Raw genomic sequence first — 19,713 nt, 5'->3', positions numbered from 1 at the left:
CGAAAGTCGCCGTGTTCTGCTGTGATTGGATAAACCTCTCATATTCATCACGAGAAACACTCACCATCTCCTTCACGAGACCATCTGTGGGTGTAGGAGGTATCTGATCAGATGAATGATTCTCTTGTCTAAAGCTGGAGCTTGAGTCACCGGTCGCGACATGATTGGCCCAGGTTGAGGGTGGACCATGTCGATCATAACAATAGTTAATGGTATGTTCATCCATACCACAATGAGTGCACTTCCTCAGGCCTGAGCCATGTTCTCTACCACGAGCTCCCCCTGAATCTTTGCCCCCAGTACGACCACCACCACGATTATAAGTAGGACTACCATTGCCACTTCGGCCATACACAGAACCACTACCACCACCACGGCCAGATTGAGCTCCCCTAGCTCCACCTCTAGTACCACGGCCTCTCGATACAGCAAAAGCAGATCTATCTAAGATATTAGAGTTCTCAGTAGATCCGATAGAAATCCTTCGGAGTCGAGCAAATACCTCTTCTAAGGAGGGAAGAGCTGATCCTCCTAATATCTGAGCCCGTACTGGTTCATATTCAGACTTCAGTCCCACCAAAAATCTAATCACATCAAGCTGTTCTCTCTGTTGCTGCTGAATCTTGACATCAGAAGTGAGAGGGCGATAGACATTCAACTCATTACGTATGTTTCTCATGTTGGCATAGTACTCCTCAAGACTTTGATTGCCCTGTTGCAGGTTAAAGTACTCTTGATACAGTTGATACACTCTGGTTGTATTGTCCTGACCCGAATACAATTTCTTCGCATGGTCCCACACATCTTTGGCAGTGTCAAGAAACATGAAGTTTACACTAATCCTGGGTTTCATACTATTCCACAACCATGTGATGATCTAAGCATCCTCTTGCTCCCAGTCTTCATACTCGTGAGAGTTAGTGGAGGGTTTCTCCTCTCTTATGTGTTTTACCTTCTTCTTTGCTTTTAGAAAGATTTTGACGGATTTAGCCCAAGGCACATAATTCTCTCCATTTAGTTTAATGGCGGTCATCTGAACATTCAGGTAGTCTGTAGGCACCATCACTCTAGGTTTACAATCACTGTTATCTCCCATTATGTTATCACCGATTTTGCAACACTTGTTGTTGCCAAAAAGTGTGCTCTTTACACCACAAACCTTACTCCTACGACTACCTGAAATCTCACCACTATATGATCATAACTCTTCCTTCAAATTACACAAAAACCAATATAAACCCTAGCACATTATTGTCTGAAACCCTAGCATATGGTCTGAAACACACTTTCTATTTGATCCATAACAGATATCATGCACTGAGATCTCTTACCTTATCACTGAAATAACAACCACACGAGCAGGAAATCAGTCCACACACGACAACCACTGCACCACACAGATCGACCCTTTATTCTTCATCGATTAGGGGAGGGCGATCTTAGAAACCACACAACCGATCACACACGACCTGACTAGAGGCATAGAAACCTCCAAGGGAAGAGGGCGATCACTCATTTTCAACCCTTTCCCTTATCCCCAGTCGAATGCAGAAAAAAGGGATAAACCCTAGATAGGGTGCGTAGAGAATAGAAATCTAGGCAAATTCAATCAGCTCTGATACCATGTTATGATTCGGCCTGCCTTAGAATTCTATCTATCTGAGGTCGGTTAGGTAGAAAAAGGTAGAAAGGTGGAAGAAAGAGAGAAAGAGAGAAGGGAAATTTTAGTTCGAACTGGAAGTCTCAACATGACCTTCTCCCAGTCGGCCAAACAAAACTTATATTATTAAAAATGATTGAAAAGACATATGTGCCCTTATTTAAGTTAGGAGCACTGGTTCCAACACAACATTACAGATCAACAACATTAATCTAGGTATAAAGACAGAAATACCCCTACACTAACAATATATAAATAATATATATGGGCTGTGCCACGGGCCGGGCTACAGGCGGCATGACCTGCTCGGTCGTGCCGTGCCGGCCCGGCCCGGCCCGTGGACCTAAAACCCTAGGCGCAATATGACCAACATGGTTGTGCCGGGCCTGGCATGGCCCATGGACTGTCATGCCGAGCCGCGGGTAGCACGACCCAATTTACACCTCTAGGTGCTCCACCAATTCGGTAGCACATTAGTGTTAGCCTTGCTAGGATAAACTCTCCAAGTTTATCCAATGCTGAGAACTTTCTAAGCTAACATGAATTTCATAAGTTTCTAGCTTAAGGAGCAATTCATAGAAACATACCAATCTAAACATAAAACAATAATGTACTGGTATTATTAATACATGAAACTCAGTGTACATCAGTTTAATTGGAGCTAAGGGCATATACTGTCTAACAATCACTTTACAACCAAGCACGATGGTTAGATTGTCAAAGAGCTTTACTCTAGGTTTATTTTTAAAGCTGAGACATTTTAAAACCATCTTAAGATGCCCCAAAGGTTTTGTAGCTAAGGGATGAAGGCATCTGGGAAGAAAAGGGTATCGTTTGCAAATTGGAGAAGGCAGGCGGTTACCTGCTATTTCCCATGGCAAACCCTGATAAGAAAGCTCCTTCCATAGCATTATTACAGAGAGCTGCAAGCACTTCTGTGATGCATATGAAGACAAAGGGGGAGAGTCGGTCTCCTTGCCTTAACCTTCTTGAACTTTTAAAGAAACCAGCTGTAGAGCCACGATCAGAATAGAAAACTTGGGGGTAGTGGTGCAAGCTTTAATCCTACTTTGCTATCTGTTGCCAAAACTCATTTTAGCAAGCGGCCTAGCTACAAAGATCAAATGCCTTCTTTAGATCAAGCTTAAGAGGACCCCCAGTTTTGCTCGATTCCAGTCTTGTGTCTATGAGTTTGTTAGCTATCAGCAACCATCTAGCATCCATATTCCTGGCACAAAAGCTCCTTGGGATTTAGAAATGATACCAGGAAGAACCTGCTTGAGCCTTTATGTTTATGATTGAAAAAAAAGGCCTAAAATAGAATTGAAGTTTTAGTTAATGCATAGGGAACTATCTGAATCTGTTTCTTTTCTCAAAAAAAAAAAAAAAAAAAAGAAATGCATTAGAAACTTGTTCACAGTTTTAGGAAAAAAATTAAGTAAAAGAAAAATGAAGAGACTATTAAGATTGCTTTTAGTTATAATTCTTCAGGTATTGCTTTGTATATAGTCTACCCTACGATGGTAGATTGTCACTGTTGGGTTGTGATGTATTTGTCTGGAGAAGTCAGAAATGGCTGCTTCTGCTCTCCTTGTGCAGAGAAATTCTTTCAGTATTTGTAAAAGTATTCTGATCTCTTAACAATAGAAAAGGATTTCTGATTTGATTTTTTTCCTTTTCATTTTTAGAATTATGGATTTACATATATAAAATAATTGGAACATGTAGACACTTTATCTTTTGTTCTATGTTTTGATGGTTTTTGCCAGCATTCAACTTTTTGTTAATTTAGGACTTTACAATGGTATGATTGCTTTCATGTTTTTATGTAAGAATTGATTTCTGTGGCATGTGGGTGCTAAAGTGCTATTACTTTTCTTTTTTATACTGCATAGGTTTGTGCTGCTTTTGTTCAGCTAATTGAAGTTAGCCCATCTTTCTTAGAGGTATGTTTCATGTTTCTATTCCATATAAACTTGATTCTATTATTATTATTATTATTATTATTATTATTATTATTATTTGTGTGTGTGTATTGTTAGTGGCACATTTTGTTCATAGATATATGAGTTATAATATTGTTAGTGTTATTTTTGTTTATAGATAACCAAATATATTAAAAGGAAACAGAAAATCTATACTACTATAAAAGTACGAGTAGCCTCTAAAATTCTTCTAAAATTTCTGGAATTTTTCTTTACTAAAATACCCCTTTTTTTGAAATATGGTCCCTTTATTGTGAGGGTAAAAAAAGTAAATTGAATACTATTATTCAATGCATTCAATTCCCTCATTAAATCCCACATTTAAGGTATTAACTCCCATTCACCCTCATTGAATCATATATTTAAAGCATTTTTATTTATTCTCATCACTAAATTCCACTAATTAAATCCATACATAATAAATTAATAATTCCAATAAAATAAAAAACTTATACTTTTAAAATCTATATGGAAAAAAAGAATGTTTTCATCTAGGTGGTGGTAAGAAACTAAACCATTTTGGGTCAAATGGGCCAACTCATGTTGCCACAATTAAATAATAAAAAATTCAAAAATAGATAAAAATTAAAAAACATAGAAATTAAAGAAAAATTTAGGACCATTTTTAATATCATATATTCAACATACTAAACAATAATAATTATGATAAATAAGAAGTATTTTTATTAATTATGGAGATGGAATATAAAATTTAAAACCAATTAGAAATAAAACAGTTTTCCTGTTCTCTTCTCTCTCATTAAATCTCATATCTAAGTTATATTCTCATTAAATCCTATATTTGAGATATATTTTTCTCATCATTAAATTCTACTAGTTAAATCCACAACATTAATTTTAATAGTATAAAAATAAATATTTTGAAAAGTAATTTGAAAAAAAAACCATTTTCTTCCCTCTTGGTGGTGGGTTAGCAATTCAACAGTTTAGGGTTGAAAGTATAGCAAGGGAGCTGAATGTTGTCTTTAAATGGATCAGAAGAACAACAAATAGGATGACGGATGCTTTGGCTAAACAAGGGGCTATTAGGCACCAATTGTTTTGGGGCAAAGCTATAAAATTGTTGTTTGGGGTGGAGAACTTTCCCACCTTGTTGTAATATTCAAGTTTGAATTTAATAAAATCTTCTTTTATTGATAAAAAATAGTATCACATGGTGAGGTGAGTGAGGAACATGGAAGGAAGAGGCTTTGTATGGATTAATGTTTTTGGGATACTGCTGCATGCATCGTGTGTCCAGACCTTTAAAGCCATTGGTGAAGCCTGTGGCAAGTTCAAACAATATGCCTTTTGCAATAGGAGATGAGAACCACAGGTGTGCAAGAATTTCGGTGGAGACAGAGAATGTGAAAACTATACCTGTGAATCTGGATTTGTTCTTTGGCAGAAAAGTGTATGAAGCAAGAATAGTAATTGAAGGGGAGGATCCAGCATGTGGTATGTGCAGGGGTAAGGCTGCATTGGTTGGAGCCTTGTTCGTTAGGCTGCCCTTAAGCAGATGATGTCGCAACTACCGAAAATTAAGAAGAGATTTAGTAGTTGAAAGAATTTCTGGCTTCACAATTTGAAGTGAAGGATCATGACCCTCTTGGGTACTTCCTTGGTATAGAAGTATCTCTGTCTGATAAGGGAATTTCTATCTCCCAAAGGAAGCACATTCTTGATTTACTGAGAGATACAAGAAAATTGGGGTGTAAACTGGTAGAGACTCCTATGGATCTTAAATTTTTGACCAATAACAGTGAAATTTTACTAAAATTCAATGAAGAGTACAGGAAATCCAAAGGGAGAAACTCTTTTAACTCCCCCAATACTTTTTACATATTTTAGCTGAGTCCAAAATAAGTTATCTCTACCTGCCCTTTGTTTTGCTAGAACATCAGCAAAGTAATGGGCACTTCTCTTAACCTAAGTCAATCTTACTTCAATGTCCCTCCCGTGGTAGAATCTTGAACTTCTTTCTTTCATTGCTGTGTCTCCAAAGATTGTTATCCTCCCTTTTAAACCAGCCCACCACCATTTTGGATTCACCTTCAATGATCAACTTGCTAATATTCAGTTCCCTCGCCCTCTCCAAAGATTGATTTTAATCACAAGCTTGGAAACTGTGAGGGTAAGATTCTTTTAGATGTTTTGTAGTATATCACTATCAGAGACTCATTGGAAGGCTTCTGTATCTCTCTATGACCCAGCCAGACATAGCGTTTGCAGTGTAAGTCAGTTTATGCATTCACCTAAAACTTCTCATTTTAAGGTTGTAGATAGAGTTCTTGCAATCTGAAGAGACACCCTGGTAGGAGCCTTCTCTTCGCCAAACAAGGCCATACTAGAGTGGCCTCTTGAGGATTGGAGGTCCACTGGTTATTTTACTTTTGTGGGGGGCGATCTGGCGGCCACTTGGAAGAGTAAGAAGTAGACTGTAGTAGCAAAGTCAAATGTAGAAGCCAGACTATAGGACCATGTCTCAAGAAGTAGCTGAACTCTTGTGGTTGAAGAATCTTCTTACAAAGGTATGTGGAATTTAGATCCAATGTCTTTGTATTGTGACAAGGTGGCCATCAGTATTTCTTACAATCCAGTTCTTAATTAGCAGACTAAACACATTCAAGTCAACAAACATTTTATCCATGAAAAGGTTGAAAGGGGTGAAATATGTATACCGTTTGTTGAGTCAAAAGACAGTGGCCGATGTTTATACAAAAGGTGTGTCCACCTTGCATAATGAAGAACTATGTAACAAGTTGGGTATCATGATATTTAATTATTTACAACCCAGCTTAAGGGGGAGTGCTGTGAGGGGTGTTTTTGTAAGGTATTATTGAGACAGGGGTTTTCCTGCATTTTTTTTTGTTTCAGAGACCACTCTGTAATTATATAATTCCAATATATAATAGGGTAAAATGGGCACTGCCACTGACCTGAGATATTCTTTCTGTTCCGTTCAGACTTCTGTCTTCTCTAGATTTTTTTTTGACAGATTACATGAATCATTGGACAAATGGATAATAAAACTGATCTTGTTTGCTTGTTTAAGTTGGAGTTAGATATTACATATTTTATTTTCTATTTTCTGTTTGATATTCCGTGTTGTGGTCCTTAGTATGGTATTTACAATATTGTTGCAGCCTCATTTAAGAAATGTAATTGAGTATATGTTGCAAGCCAACAAGGATGCTGATGATGAAGTTGCTCTTGAAGCTTGTGAATTTTGGTATTTCTCTATCTTGCCTTTAGTCTGGAAAAGATATTCTGGATGTTTCTCATTATTTTGTATGCTCTATATAGGGAAGATTTTATGCTTGAGGTGACAGTTGGATGGTTTTCAGACATCCTAATTCCTATTATTTTTTTAATATATACTTTCTCTTTCAATGAAAAAAAATTTAATATGGTTTTCTATGTTACATTTGAAAAGAATATACTTCTCTGATGTTGCCTTCATTTGACAGTGTTATATTAGTAATGATAAAATCAAAGATATAATGCTTTTTTTTTGATAGAAAAGATAAAGGGAAAAAAATACTTGAACCTCCCCTAAGGCATCTGACAATTACTTGAGTTATACCCTAAGTTTTCTGAATTGACTTGGGCATCCCCTATTGGGTGATGTCATAGGACAAAAACCATCGTTCTATCAATTGTCCGTCACTTGCTATTGATATGTGATAGCATTTGACTTGGGCATCCCCTAAGTTTCTATTGAACTGACTTGGGCATCCCCTAAGTTTTCGTCCAACTAATTCTCCATAGGCAACACATCCTTGAATGAATGGATGGCACATCCAGGTTACCGCCCTTCATGGGAACAATTTATTTCCTAAATTCACACTATTTGGAAATGAGGGTCATGGTCATGGTGATTTAAAAGCAGTGCATATGTTTGATAGCTCTGAAAGTATCCTGATTGAATTATTGAATACACTTGTAGCACTATACATGGCTTCAAAGTCATGCATTGATTACTATCGAAGAAAAACCATCACATCCTTAATATATGAGGACATCTGAAAGTATTCCTTTTAACTGGTGCACTAGATCATCAAGTAAGAAGGCATTCAATTGATTAGTCGTGCTTCAACAATTAATTGTTGTTACCATCGGATACAAATAGGAGTTGTAGAGTATATTTTTACTATCTTGGATATTCATTGGACTGTTCTACAGTTTCTACCATCATCAATTCTCCAACTAAACTTCGTGGCTGCTGTGCACAAGCTGCTGGGACTCTATTGGTTGTCTCATTCTTGGTTTTGTTAACTATTTAGGTATCAATTACTTGTAGCGGAAGTTTGATAGTCAGGCAGGATTTCTTATTTGCTATTTACACCAATATGGGTAAATAGCTAAAGTGTCAGCCATTCCATTTGCTGACCTTCTTACCCATTTAAAATGCACCCCAATCTGCCTTGCTAAGCTATTAATCTCTCTTAGAGGCTGTCTAAGTGGCCATACTCCCAAGTTTCCAGATTGCATCAACCCTATTATCAGCTTGGAGTCTCCTTCGACTTCTAAGTGTTGCATTTCCCATTGTTTCGCCAATCTCAGGCCTTGGAGCAAGGCCATGACTTCTGCCCTTAAGGAGTCTCCTATCCAAATCAGGCCCAAGTAAAGGGCCAAAACTTTTCCTTCCTCATTTCTGAAAACACCCCCAACTCCCGACTGACATGGATTACCCAAGGAGCTTCCATCAAAGTTTAACTTCACCATGAACTAAGGCGGTGGTAACCAACTTTCTTGAACCATAGGGGAGGAGGGAGAGGATACATCTAGAGGCCTATAGCACTCCAATTTCTAATTAAGTCAGCTGAGGAGAAGTCCTTGAAGAGGTATTACACTTTCAGCCAGTGCATAACCTTGATGGTGATAACCTCAAGAAGTTCTTCCTTGGATTTTTCTTGCCCTTGGAAGATCCTATTGTTTTTCTCTCCCCAAATTGACCAAAGGATGGCTGCTCTTGTTATTTTCCACATTACCTTGCCTCTTTTCTTTGGTTGCCAGAAGAAGCTAGAGTAAAAAAGGTTCAGCACACCCGAGGGGGATTACAATTGCAACCAAAAAGAGAAGAGAACCAATCTCACAAAAAAAAAAAAGCAAAAGGACAAGAAATCAAAAGATGAATTGCCGTCTCACCATTTCTTAAGCAAAGGCAACAAACATGTGGGGAAAGTCACCAATCTGACCTTTTTCTTTGAAGTACATCCATAGTATTGATCTTTTGGAGAGCCACTTCCCAGCAAAAAGCCCTAACCTTTGGTGGCATAGGAGCACACTTCTTTAGCAGGAAAGTTATGAGAGAAGTCTGGTGCCTTGCTAAGGGAAATTGGAGAAAACTTCCAATGGGTTAGAAGATTAACAAATGGGATGGCTGATACCCTAGCTAAACAATCAAATAGAAGTGATATTTTTTGGGCTGCTTTGTAGCAGTGGTTATGAATGTGGGTCAACATTTCGGCTTTGGAATGTTGGAGTTGTAATTATCTTGTTTAACTTCTTAATTTCTTAACGAAAGTTACCATTTCCTATCAAAAAAGGGGAGAAATGAGAAGCCCTATGGTTGACGCCAGAATCCCATCCATTAGCTGCCATCCCATGAATACTTTCCACCACAAAGTGCCACAAACTATCCTGCTCTAAAGGAAACCTCCACAACCACTTTCCTAACAATGCTACATTCCTTAATCTGATATTGCCAATGTCTAGGACCCCCAACTTCCTTTTTCCTAGAAATTGCTTCCCACTTCACTAGATGGTCCTTTTTTTGAGTCACCCGGTTCCCACAGGAAATCTCTCATGAGCTTCTCTAACTTGTTGGCAACCTTGACAGGTAGCTTAAAGGTAGACAAAAAATACATTGGAAGGTTGGCCAAAGTGGACTTGATTAAAGTGATTCTACCCCCTAGTGAGATATAATTTCTCTTCCACCCTGCTAGCTTCTTAGTGAGCCCAAGGTAGCCAATGGAAGGGTGGAGCAAGAGAGGGAAAGCAAGAAGCACAGAGAGGACAGAGGTGAACAGATTGATAAGGGAGATGACAAAGGGGACTCCCTAGCTGAATTTGTAGAAAAGTTAGGGTGCAAGGTTAAAAATCTGAATGAGCTGAAAGGGTATTTGAAGATTAAAAAAGAAGATGGTAAAAGGAGGAAAAGAAGGCTAAGTGAAGTTGAGAGATTGAAGTTGGACGTGGACACGGACAAAGAATTTAGTGAAAGGAAGGGTAGGGGAAGAAAAGGAGGATCTTAGGATAGAAGGTTTAGGGGTGGGGCAGATTATGTTGGAGTAATATGAGAGGTTTGGGGAATGCAAGAAAGAGAGATTTAATAAAGGAGGTCCTAAGGAAAGAAAACCCAGACATTTTTTTAATCTAGGAATCTAAACTCATGACCTTTGATAAAAGGTGGGCCAGAAGTGTGTGAAGAGCATATGGCCTGAGTTGGGCAATGAGATCCCTCTTGGGGTTCATCTAGAGTGTTAGTTACCTTGTGGAAGGATGAAGTAGTGGAGGGAGTGGAAGAATTAATTGGAAGATTCTCAGTCTCTCTTATATTCAAGCAAGTGACATATGGGGTTGAATGGGTCTTGAGGAGTGCAATAAGGTGAGACAAAGGAGTGCTACCAGCATGAGGAAGTTTAATGAATTTATTAATGCCTTTGAACTCAAGGAACTGAACCTCTCACATAATAGCTTTACCTGGTCTAATCTCCAAGCTGAACCTATTTGCTCCAAACTAGACAGATTCCTATTTACCACAGATTGGGAAGAGCATTGGGGAGAACTGGTGTCAAGGGCCTTATCGAGAGTTACTTACGATCATTGGCCAGTTCTGCTATGCAAGTTTGAATTTGGAAATAGTGGATCTTCCCCGTTTAGATTTGAGGATATGTGGCTGCTTCAGCTGGATTTTAAAGAGAAAGTGAAAAAATGGTGGAACGAAAGTAACCCGAGGGTAAATTGGGCAGGGATGAAATTCCACTGGAAGCTAAAAGGGCTGAAAGTCAAAATCAAGGAGTGGAATGTTCTTCACTTTGTGAGGTTAGAAGAAAGAAAGCAATAATTGATAATCCAGATTGAGGAATTAGATGCAAAGGAAGAAATAGGATGTTTTGGGGAAATAGACAAAGAGTTGAGGAAAAATCTGGAGGACACAATTTTCAAAGAAGAAATTAGTTGGAGGCAAAAATCTAGACATAAATGGGTGAATGAAGGAGATAGGAATACAAAATTTTTCCATGCTATAGCTAATGGCAAAAGAAAGAAAAAACAGGCCTTTGAACGAGGGATTAAGGATTGAAAGATTGGTTTGGCCCAGGCTCCCTGAAGAGTTGATTGAGTGGTTGGAAAGAGAGTTTGAATTGGAAGAAATAAGGGATGCCATCTTTTCTATGGATAGATCTAAAGCCCTGAGCCCTGATGGTTTTACGATGGCTTTTTATCAAGATTGCTGGGAGATAATTAAGGCCGACACAAAGTGTTTTCTCAGAATTCTTTGAAAGAGGAGTGATAAACCCAGGCCTGAACTCTACCTTCATTGCCTTAATTCCAAAAGGGGAGGGAGCTTACCACCTTAAAGACTTTAGATCCATCAGTTTGGTTAATAGCCTCTATAAGATCATTGCTAAGGTGTTATCCAGAAAAATTAGAGAGGTGCTTCCCACAATCATATCCCCTAATCAAGGTGCCTTTGTGAAGAATAGACAAATTGTGGACCAAATCTTAATAGCAAATGAGAGTGTGGAAGATTATAAAAGAAGAGGGAAGAAAGGGCTGGTGTGCAAATTGGATTTGGAAAAGGCCTATGATTTGGTTGATTGGTCCCTGTTGCTAGAAGTTTTAGAGTCCTTTGGTTTTGGGCAGGGGTGGTGCAAGTGGATAAAAGGGTGTGTCAGAACATGCCACTATTCTATACTAGTGAATGGCAGGGTGGTAGATCATTTTCCAGCCATTAGGGGTATTAGGCAAGGGGACCCCCTTTCCCCCTTCCTTTTTACCCTGATTGCTGAAGTTTTAGGGAGGCTTATTGAGAGGGTAGATTCTAGAAGCTTGATAAGTGGCTGGAAAGTTGGGAGGGATAGGGTCCCAGTCACTCATTTACAATTTAGGGATGACACAATTCTGTTTTGTGGTGGGGATGAAATTAGGTGGGTTAGTAATTTAAAGTTGGTGATTAATGTGTTTGAACAAGTGACTAACCTCAAAGTAAACCTTGATAAGAGTTGTGTGATTGGCATTAATTTGAGTGTTGGAGAGGTGGAAGAAAGGGCTCAAGTGTTGGGTTGTGAGATGGTTCAATGGCCATTGAAATATCTAGGGCTTCCATTAGGGGATAATACTAGCAAGAGGAGCTTTTGGAACCCGGTAATTGACAGATTCACAAAAGGTTAGCCTCTTGGAAGAAAAACTACCTTTCCTTGGGTGGCAGGATAACTTTGATTAAGTCAACCTTGGAAAACCTCTCAGTTTATTTCCTGATTGTGTTCAGAATTCCAGGGGGGAGAAAAGGGACCATAGAGTTAGGTGGGACTTGTTACAAAATCCAAAAGTGATGGGGGACTTGATTTGGGTAAATTACAGAATGAGAATGATGCTCTCTTGGGGAAATTGTTATGGAGATTGACTAAAGAAAGGGAGAATTTGTGGGCTAAAATAATCCTAAGTATTCATGGGCAAGAGGCAGAAGGTTGGGATTCGGGGATCTCATCTAGGGCTACAAGAGCTTCTCCCGGGAAGTCTATTCATGCCATCCTTCCTTCCTTTCTTCCCTTCATCAGGTATGAACTTTGTTATAGTATGTCTGTGAAATTCTGGGAACATATTTGGGTGGGAGACACTCCTTTGGAAGGGCAGTTCCCTTCTTTGTTTTCTCTCTCAAGGTTTAAAAATGAGCCCGTAGCCACCTTCCTAACCTTGTCTAATTCTGTTATTAATTGGAATCTGCGTTTTAGAAGGGCTCTTAGAGATTCTGAATTGGAATCCATCTCTAACTTGCTTAAGATTCTGGATGAGGTAGTTATTGACTTCTCCAGAGTGGACACTAAGACTTGGTCTCTTGCTCCATTGGGTATCTTCTCCTGCTCTTCTTTTTTCAAAGAATTAACACATTCCAATCCGGCACTTGGTTCTCCTTTCCCAGTCTTGGAAGTTTGGGGTAGACCAATTCCTCCCAGAGTAGGTGCTTTTTGCTGGGAAGCTATCTTAGAAAAGTGTAACACTTGTGACCTACTTCAAAAGAAAAGGCCTAATTGGTGTTTATCCCCGCATTGGTGCATTTTATGTAAGAAGAATGGTGAGAGCTGTTATCACTTATTAGTTTCTTGTCCCTTTGTTTTATATATTTGGTGTTGGTTTTTCTCTCTCTTTGGTTGCAGGTGGCCCTCCCTTTCAAGTGTGCAGAGCTTGTTTAATTCTAGATCAGTGAGGGGTTTAAAAAAGAGAGGTAAAATCTTGTGGAGATGTGTTAGAGCAGCTGTTTGCTGGATGATGCGGGAGGAAAGAAATCAAAGAACTTTTCATGAAAAAGAAAAAAAACCAGTGAAGCCATCATTGAATTAATATATGTTAGGGTGGTTCACTGGGTCAAGTCTATGAAGCTCTTTGAAGGTTATTCAGCAGGAGACATCTTTACAAAATGGAAAGAAGTGGCTTGGTCTGCTCCCTTGACTACATCCCTTAGTCAAGCTTGGACTCCGCCAGCTTTGTGGTTCATTAAATTGAACTTTGATGGCAGCAGGGAAGGAAACCCAGGCCTTTCAGGTATAGGTGGTGTTTTTAGGGATGAAGAAGGTCGAATTATCTCTGGACCTATAGGTTGGGGGGGTTCATTGAGAGCTGAAATTTTGGCAGCTCTGGAAGGGATTAAAAGAGCCCAACAACTGAAAATCAGCAAACTTGGTGGAAGGTGATTCTAGGCTGACTGTTAGCAGGCTGCAGAAGGAAGAGTCCAGCCTGGAAGTTTTCAAATGAAAAAAAGAAAATCAATCAGCTAACTCAAAACATGCAAACTCGGGTTCAGTGGGCAAAGAGGAGTGCTAACTCTCTGGCAGACACTTTGGCTAAACAAGGGGTGGGAAGAGCAAATCTTTTTTGGGCATTGTTGTAATCTGATTTTTAATGTTAGGGAGGGTTAAGAGTTTTTACCCCTCCCTCCGTTTTGTAATTTTCTATCATCTTTTTCTTAATAAAAGTTACTGTTATTGATAAAAAAAATGATCTGACGTAGGTCTAGGTAGGGCCCTCATCACCAAACCACTCCAAACTTCCTTCCAGTCTTATGAGAATAAGAATCTGTCTAGTTTACAACAAAGTGGTTCTTCTTGAAAATTAGACCAGGTATATTCAACTTGCAACAATGGCAACTCCCTCAATTCAAAGGAATCCATAAAAGAGTTGAATTTCCTCATACTTGAGGTGACCTTGTGGTTGGGGTTATTTGTTTCATTGACAAATCTAATGACATTGAAGTCCCCTCCAAAACACCATTGTCCCTCCCACAATCCCCTTATTAACTCCTCCCAAAACTCCTCCCTTTCTCTATATGAATTTGGCTCATAAACATTTGTTAAAGTCCATTCCAGTCCATCAACTCTTCTTAATTTCATTGTAACTGTAAAGCTACCAATTAATTCTTTTGTATGGTCCAAATCCTCATTTTTCCAGATTGTCAAAGTACCCCCTAAGGCCCCCAAGATTGTGCAAAAGCCCAACTCAGTCCTCTAGCCAATCAAATACTTCTCACCCATCTCCTATCTACCTTTAATATTTTTGATTCTTAAATTAACACAACATCTGAATTCTCTTTTCTAAGCATTTCCCTTATCACTCTTCTTTTCTTGGAACTCCCCAACCCCTTACATTCCAACTAATAATCTTCACTGAGATACAATCTTATGAACAAATCCTAGACAACACCTTTTGCTAACCTGACTACCTTCCCTTTCTCCCAGAACACCCCTTATCATAGTCCACTTCACATCTCAGTCTCTCCACTTCACTCAATTTCTTCTTCCTCCTTTTAGGTGTCCTTCCTTCAAGCTTTTTCTTATAGTTATCTTGGTCTTCTGCTCTTTTCTTTTTTTGACTCTTCTTCCTATTTCTCCTCTTTGTTGTTTTTTCACATGAATTTGTCCCTTCGCCCTCCCTTCCCCTTGCCTAGGTACTGGGAATTGGAGTGTCACCCTCGTGTTCCTTTTCAAAGTTCTCCCCTAATTACTCCTCTACTAGAAGTCTAAAGGTTTACAAGATTAATCCCCAAATCCTTCCCCCTTCCTCCACAGTATCATTCAAAGCCTCCACATCCTAATACCTCTGTTACTTCAACCGAATCACTAGGACAGGTAGCTTTTGGAAGAGTGTCGGCCACTTGCAGGTTGAAACAAAACAACAATTGGGGAAAGGGGATAGATTAGTACCAAAAACTCAAGAAGCAACAAAAACATGACAAACCATACTAGAATCACTAAAACCCGAAGTGTCACCAATTCTGCCTAGGTTCTGAGGGAGTTTGCTGGGAGAAGTCTCCTTAGGATCAACCTGCGGTGCACTAACAAGGGATAAGGGAGTGTTTGTTTCTTTGCCATTTGAACTGGAAGATGACGTACCCCAGACTAAGGATACCTTGACCTTGATCTAGATTCATGATAGGGTTCTTCTCTGATTTTGGCCAAGACGTTCACCTCCCTTGAAGTATTGCCTCCCATTCCCAAGTTCTTCGACGGTTCTAGAGAGTTCACAAGCTTAGGTACAATTTCTTCTCCAAAAAGAAGTCTTGTTGCAAGGTCTACATCTGCCGGTGATTTAAAAGGCATGCTTAGGCACATAGGCGGGGCACATTTTAGGGTAGGCGCCTCGCCCAGGTCCTAGGCGCAACACTTTCAAAAGGCGCATCAGGCATGCGCCTTGCGCCTTGCGTCTTAGCCTAGGCATGCGCCTTTTGAAAATTTTACGCTTTTTTGCTTTTCTTTTTTGAACCTAGCTGTTGGGCCGGGGGCTAACCCCCTATTTGCTAATGTTGTTCATTTATTCATCTTAATAAAATATCTTCCTAAAGGAAATTAAAATTATAAAATCATTATTTTTTGTGTGAAAATTAAGAATTAGAAAATCATTATTTTTTGGGCTTGCCTTGAGGGGCGTACACTAAGGCGGCTCATAGAATCAGGAATGTAATATGTTTTATATCACATTAGCTACTTGAAGTAACACAATTGAGGAAAAAAAAGAGATTGTGGGTTTTGCATGCTTGAAAATGTTTTATATGTTTGATTTTATTTTTAAATTTTCATTTGAATACACTTTACATGTTATGTTTATGTATTTTTATTTTAGATAATAGGTTTTTTTAAAACAATTTTTTAAATTTACGTTTATATTTTTATTAATATCATGTTTAATATTTTTTTGATTTTTTTGGTACTTTTTTGATATTTTTGATATATTTTTTTTAATTTTTGTGCCTTGCTTGAAAAATGCGTGTGCTTCGGGCGCAAATTGGCCCCTATGCCTTTTTTGTGCCTTGCGCTTTTAAAACATTGACATTTGCTAGTGAGGAACTTTTCGAGCATCTACTTCTCACACATTTCTATGCTGGAAATCTGGAATCCTCGAGGAGAACATCATCTTCTTCCCTTTCTTCTTCATAGTTTACCCACTCTTAGTAGAAGTTATCATCATTAGACCTCCGCCGGTCAAACTTTGGGTTTGTATGCTCCAGGGTCGTGGAATAGGAGACCAGTCTAGGTCTCTAGTCGAAACCTCCGCCGCTGATGTGTTCAATCCACCTCTCTTCGAACCAGGTCTCGAGTTGGAAGATGATAGACCTAAACAATGGTCCATCATCTTCGGTCCTGCCTTGGTCATGTGACCACTTAAGTGGTTACTTGGTGTTCCTAAGTTAGTCACATGACCACTTAAAGCCTCACGTGGTCTTCAACTTGCTTCGGCTCATTACACCTAGGGGCCCCCTCCAATACATCTTTACACTTTTTAATGGGCTTACTCGGAGGCCCATCTGCAAAGACCTTTAAAGTGGCCTTTTCTTCCACACCCTCCACTCTTCTACTCGACACAACCTCCTCCCCATGTGGCGAACCAGAATCAGCCCCCACCGTCTTCAACGGCTCGAAAACAGGCCTGGCCAGGCATACACTCTCCTTTAACACACCTGAAGATTGAGCAATTGTCGCTTTGTTAAAACTGGAAGTCAGAACCTGGGCACAGGTCTTGCTGCTGCCTAAGCCACTTCCTTGTCTTGCACGCATCATTGTTTCCCCTGTAGACAACTCTTTTGACTTCTTTTTCAGAGTTTCCAAAAATGCACATGTCTCCGCCAATTTCAAACCAATCAATCTCTGATTTCCACGTAGGTTTTCTTCTACCTTTTCTTCCTCCTCCCTCCTGGACTCCCTCCACAAGGTAGCTTCAATGGAGGAGATAGAAGGCACACAGAGTAGAAACAGTCTTCAAAGAAAACTTCTATCTTCCTTGGAACTTCTTCTGGCTTGACTCCACTCAGTCTTATGGCTGCTGACCTGAGGTCGAGTAGGAATACCCCATCGCGTCAGGCCTTACATAACGAAGCAATTGACTCAAGCCAGAATGAAGGGGATTAAAGAAACTTGGTGGTGGAATGAAGTGGTTGAAAATATATTCTGATTAAAACGAGCATGTTACAAAGAATGGCAAAAATCTGGAAATGAAGAAAACTGGGAATAATATAAAACCATAAGAAAGGAAGCTAAAAAGAAAGTGAGTGAAGTTAAATATAAGACTTGTGGTGAGATTTACCATAAACCAGGCACTAAAGAGGGAGAAAAAGGAATGTATAAACTAGCAAAGTCAAAGAAAGGCAAGGTAGAGATTTAAACTATGTTAGGTGCATTAAAGGTGAAGATCAAAAGCGTTAGTAACAGATGAGGAAATCAAACAAAATGGACAAAATATTTTGAAAATTTTTTAAATGAACAATAGGGAGAGGGTGCTAATGGAGGAGAATCTAGCAGTACTAGTAGTGTTAAAAATAATATGTTCCTTTGTAGAGTTAGACCTATTGAAGTAAAAGAGGTACTAACTAAAATGAAGGGAAAGGCATTACACCCTGATGGAGTTCGAATAGAAGTGTGGAAAGGTATGAGAGAGGTGGGCCTGTTATGTCTAACTAAGCTTATTTTATAAGATAATGAAAGAAAAGAAGATGCTTGATGAATGGAGAAATAAACAACATGGTGCCTACATTTAAGAACAAAGGTGATATACAATGTTGCAATAACTATCGGGGGATTAAACTCATGAACCACATTTTGAAGCAAGTGTATTGGAGAACCAATTTGGCTTTATGCTAGGGAGGTCAACCGTGGAAGTTATATTTCTTTTAGGGCAATTAATAGAAGCGTTTAGAGAGAAGAAGGAAGTTCTTCATATGGTGTTCATTGATCTAGAAAAGGCATATGATAGAGTTCCTTGAGAGATAATATGGTGGGCCTTTGAAAAGAAAAGGGTTCAAAATAGATATATAGACCTAATTAAGGATGTGTATGAGGGGGCAACAACCAATGTTTAGAACACCAGTTGGGGAGACCTTAGATTTTACAGTTATAATGGGTCTTCACCAAAGTTCAGCACTTAGCCCTTATTTATTTGCACTCATCCATAGATGAATTGAGTCATTGACTAAACATATTTAGGAGGAAGTTCCATGGTGTGCGTTGTTTACGGAGGACATTGTTTTAAACTTTTAATTGATGAAACTAATGAAGGATTAAATGCTAAATTAAGCTTATGGACAAATTCCTTAGAAACAAGAGGTTTTAACATAAGTAGGCTTAAAACAAAGTATATGCCATGTAAATTTAGTAATAATAGAAGTATAAGTCAAGATACACTTAGGATTGGAAACCAAGTGATAACTTAACGTGACCATTTCTGGTACCTTGGTTCAATAATTCAGAGAACTGAGGCTTATTTCTGATATTGGTTTAATGATCATGAAATTGTTACTGATGCATCCTGAATTTAGAGTGGTGCCCAAGGGTATCATTTGGCGCAAATTTATGGTTAGCTATTGATGTTAATTTAGTTGGCTCAACATGATCTCAGTTGTTTCATTAGTTGTTTATATGGTATTGTTTTTCCATTTGATTTGGGACTGAGTTAGATCTTAGTTCTTTTTAATGTAACCTCTTTTATGCTATTTTTGGTATTTTAGTGGACCCTTTAGGGATTCAGACTCTACAAAGGTGAGGTATATGACTTGGCTAATGTGATCCTTGGTGCTGAAGAATGGGGAATGGCCAATGGATACCGGGATGGTGTTAGAGTTTATGAACCTTTGTATTCATCATTATGAAACAATTTGCCTCTAGAAGTTTATTTTCTAGTGTTTGGTTTTGGTTCTCAGGTCAGCATACTGTGAAGCTCAATTGCACCCAGATGGCTTGAGAGATTTTCTACCATGCCTAGTTCCAGTATTTCTCACCTCATTTATTGAATTCTCAGTCTCTCCCTTTCATACATACATGCATAGATACATACGCATTTTATATATGTATCCAAAAACTTTGCTGTTTTATTGTTCATGCTGCAACCATATCTGCAGGTTTTGCTGTCAAACATGGTTTATGCTGAGGATGATGAATCACTTGTTGATGCAGAGGTAAAGTTTTTCTGGATTATGTTTTTTTCCCATTCCAATATCATGTTGAGAAGACACTTCTGAAAATGTGGTTGTGGTTGAGGTCCTTTTGGCATGGCTGTGGTTGTACTTCATATTTCTGCTGGTCTCTGGGTGGTTTTGTGGATTGGATACTGGTTGGATATTTGAGGTTTTTGTGCCTTGCTTTAGGAAGGATAATTTTGTTTTTTTTGTGTAGTTAGAGTTACTCTTATTGATATTTATTAACTCCTAGTACATATGTGCAGGAAGACGAGTCTTTCCCTGATCGAGACCAGGTGATGAATTATGTCCATGACTTCCTATGTTTTCTTTAGTTTAGTTTATTCTCTCATGGCTATACATTGAAAAAGAAAATCTACTGGGAGTGATCTTGCTAAGATGCTTGC

The 19,713-nt window shown here is 38.8% G+C and overlaps 1 protein-coding gene across 1 annotated transcript in view; it reads left to right on the top strand.

The window, feature by feature from the left end:
* Positions 1 to 19,713, top strand: part of LOC148874249 (transportin-1-like) — an 87,953-nt gene that overhangs the window by 9,142 nt on the left and 59,098 nt on the right. The window contains exons 6-10 of the mRNA XM_088960478.1: positions 3,556 to 3,606; positions 6,792 to 6,877; positions 19,052 to 19,118; positions 19,250 to 19,306; positions 19,573 to 19,602. Coding sequence (XP_088816604.1) covers positions 3,556 to 3,606; positions 6,792 to 6,877; positions 19,052 to 19,118; positions 19,250 to 19,306; positions 19,573 to 19,602 — 291 coding nt within the window. The remainder of the gene's footprint in view (positions 1 to 3,555; positions 3,607 to 6,791; positions 6,878 to 19,051; positions 19,119 to 19,249; positions 19,307 to 19,572; positions 19,603 to 19,713) is intronic.

The sequence above is a fragment of the Nelumbo lutea genome, chromosome 1 (assembly GCF_056320005.1).
Source record: "Nelumbo lutea isolate HS-2025 chromosome 1, American lotus-T2T, whole genome shotgun sequence".
Classification (NCBI taxonomy): domain Eukaryota; kingdom Viridiplantae; phylum Streptophyta; class Magnoliopsida; order Proteales; family Nelumbonaceae; genus Nelumbo; species Nelumbo lutea.
The sequence above is the reverse complement of the archived record's forward strand: the minus strand, read 5'-3'. Positions and strand labels throughout refer to the sequence as shown.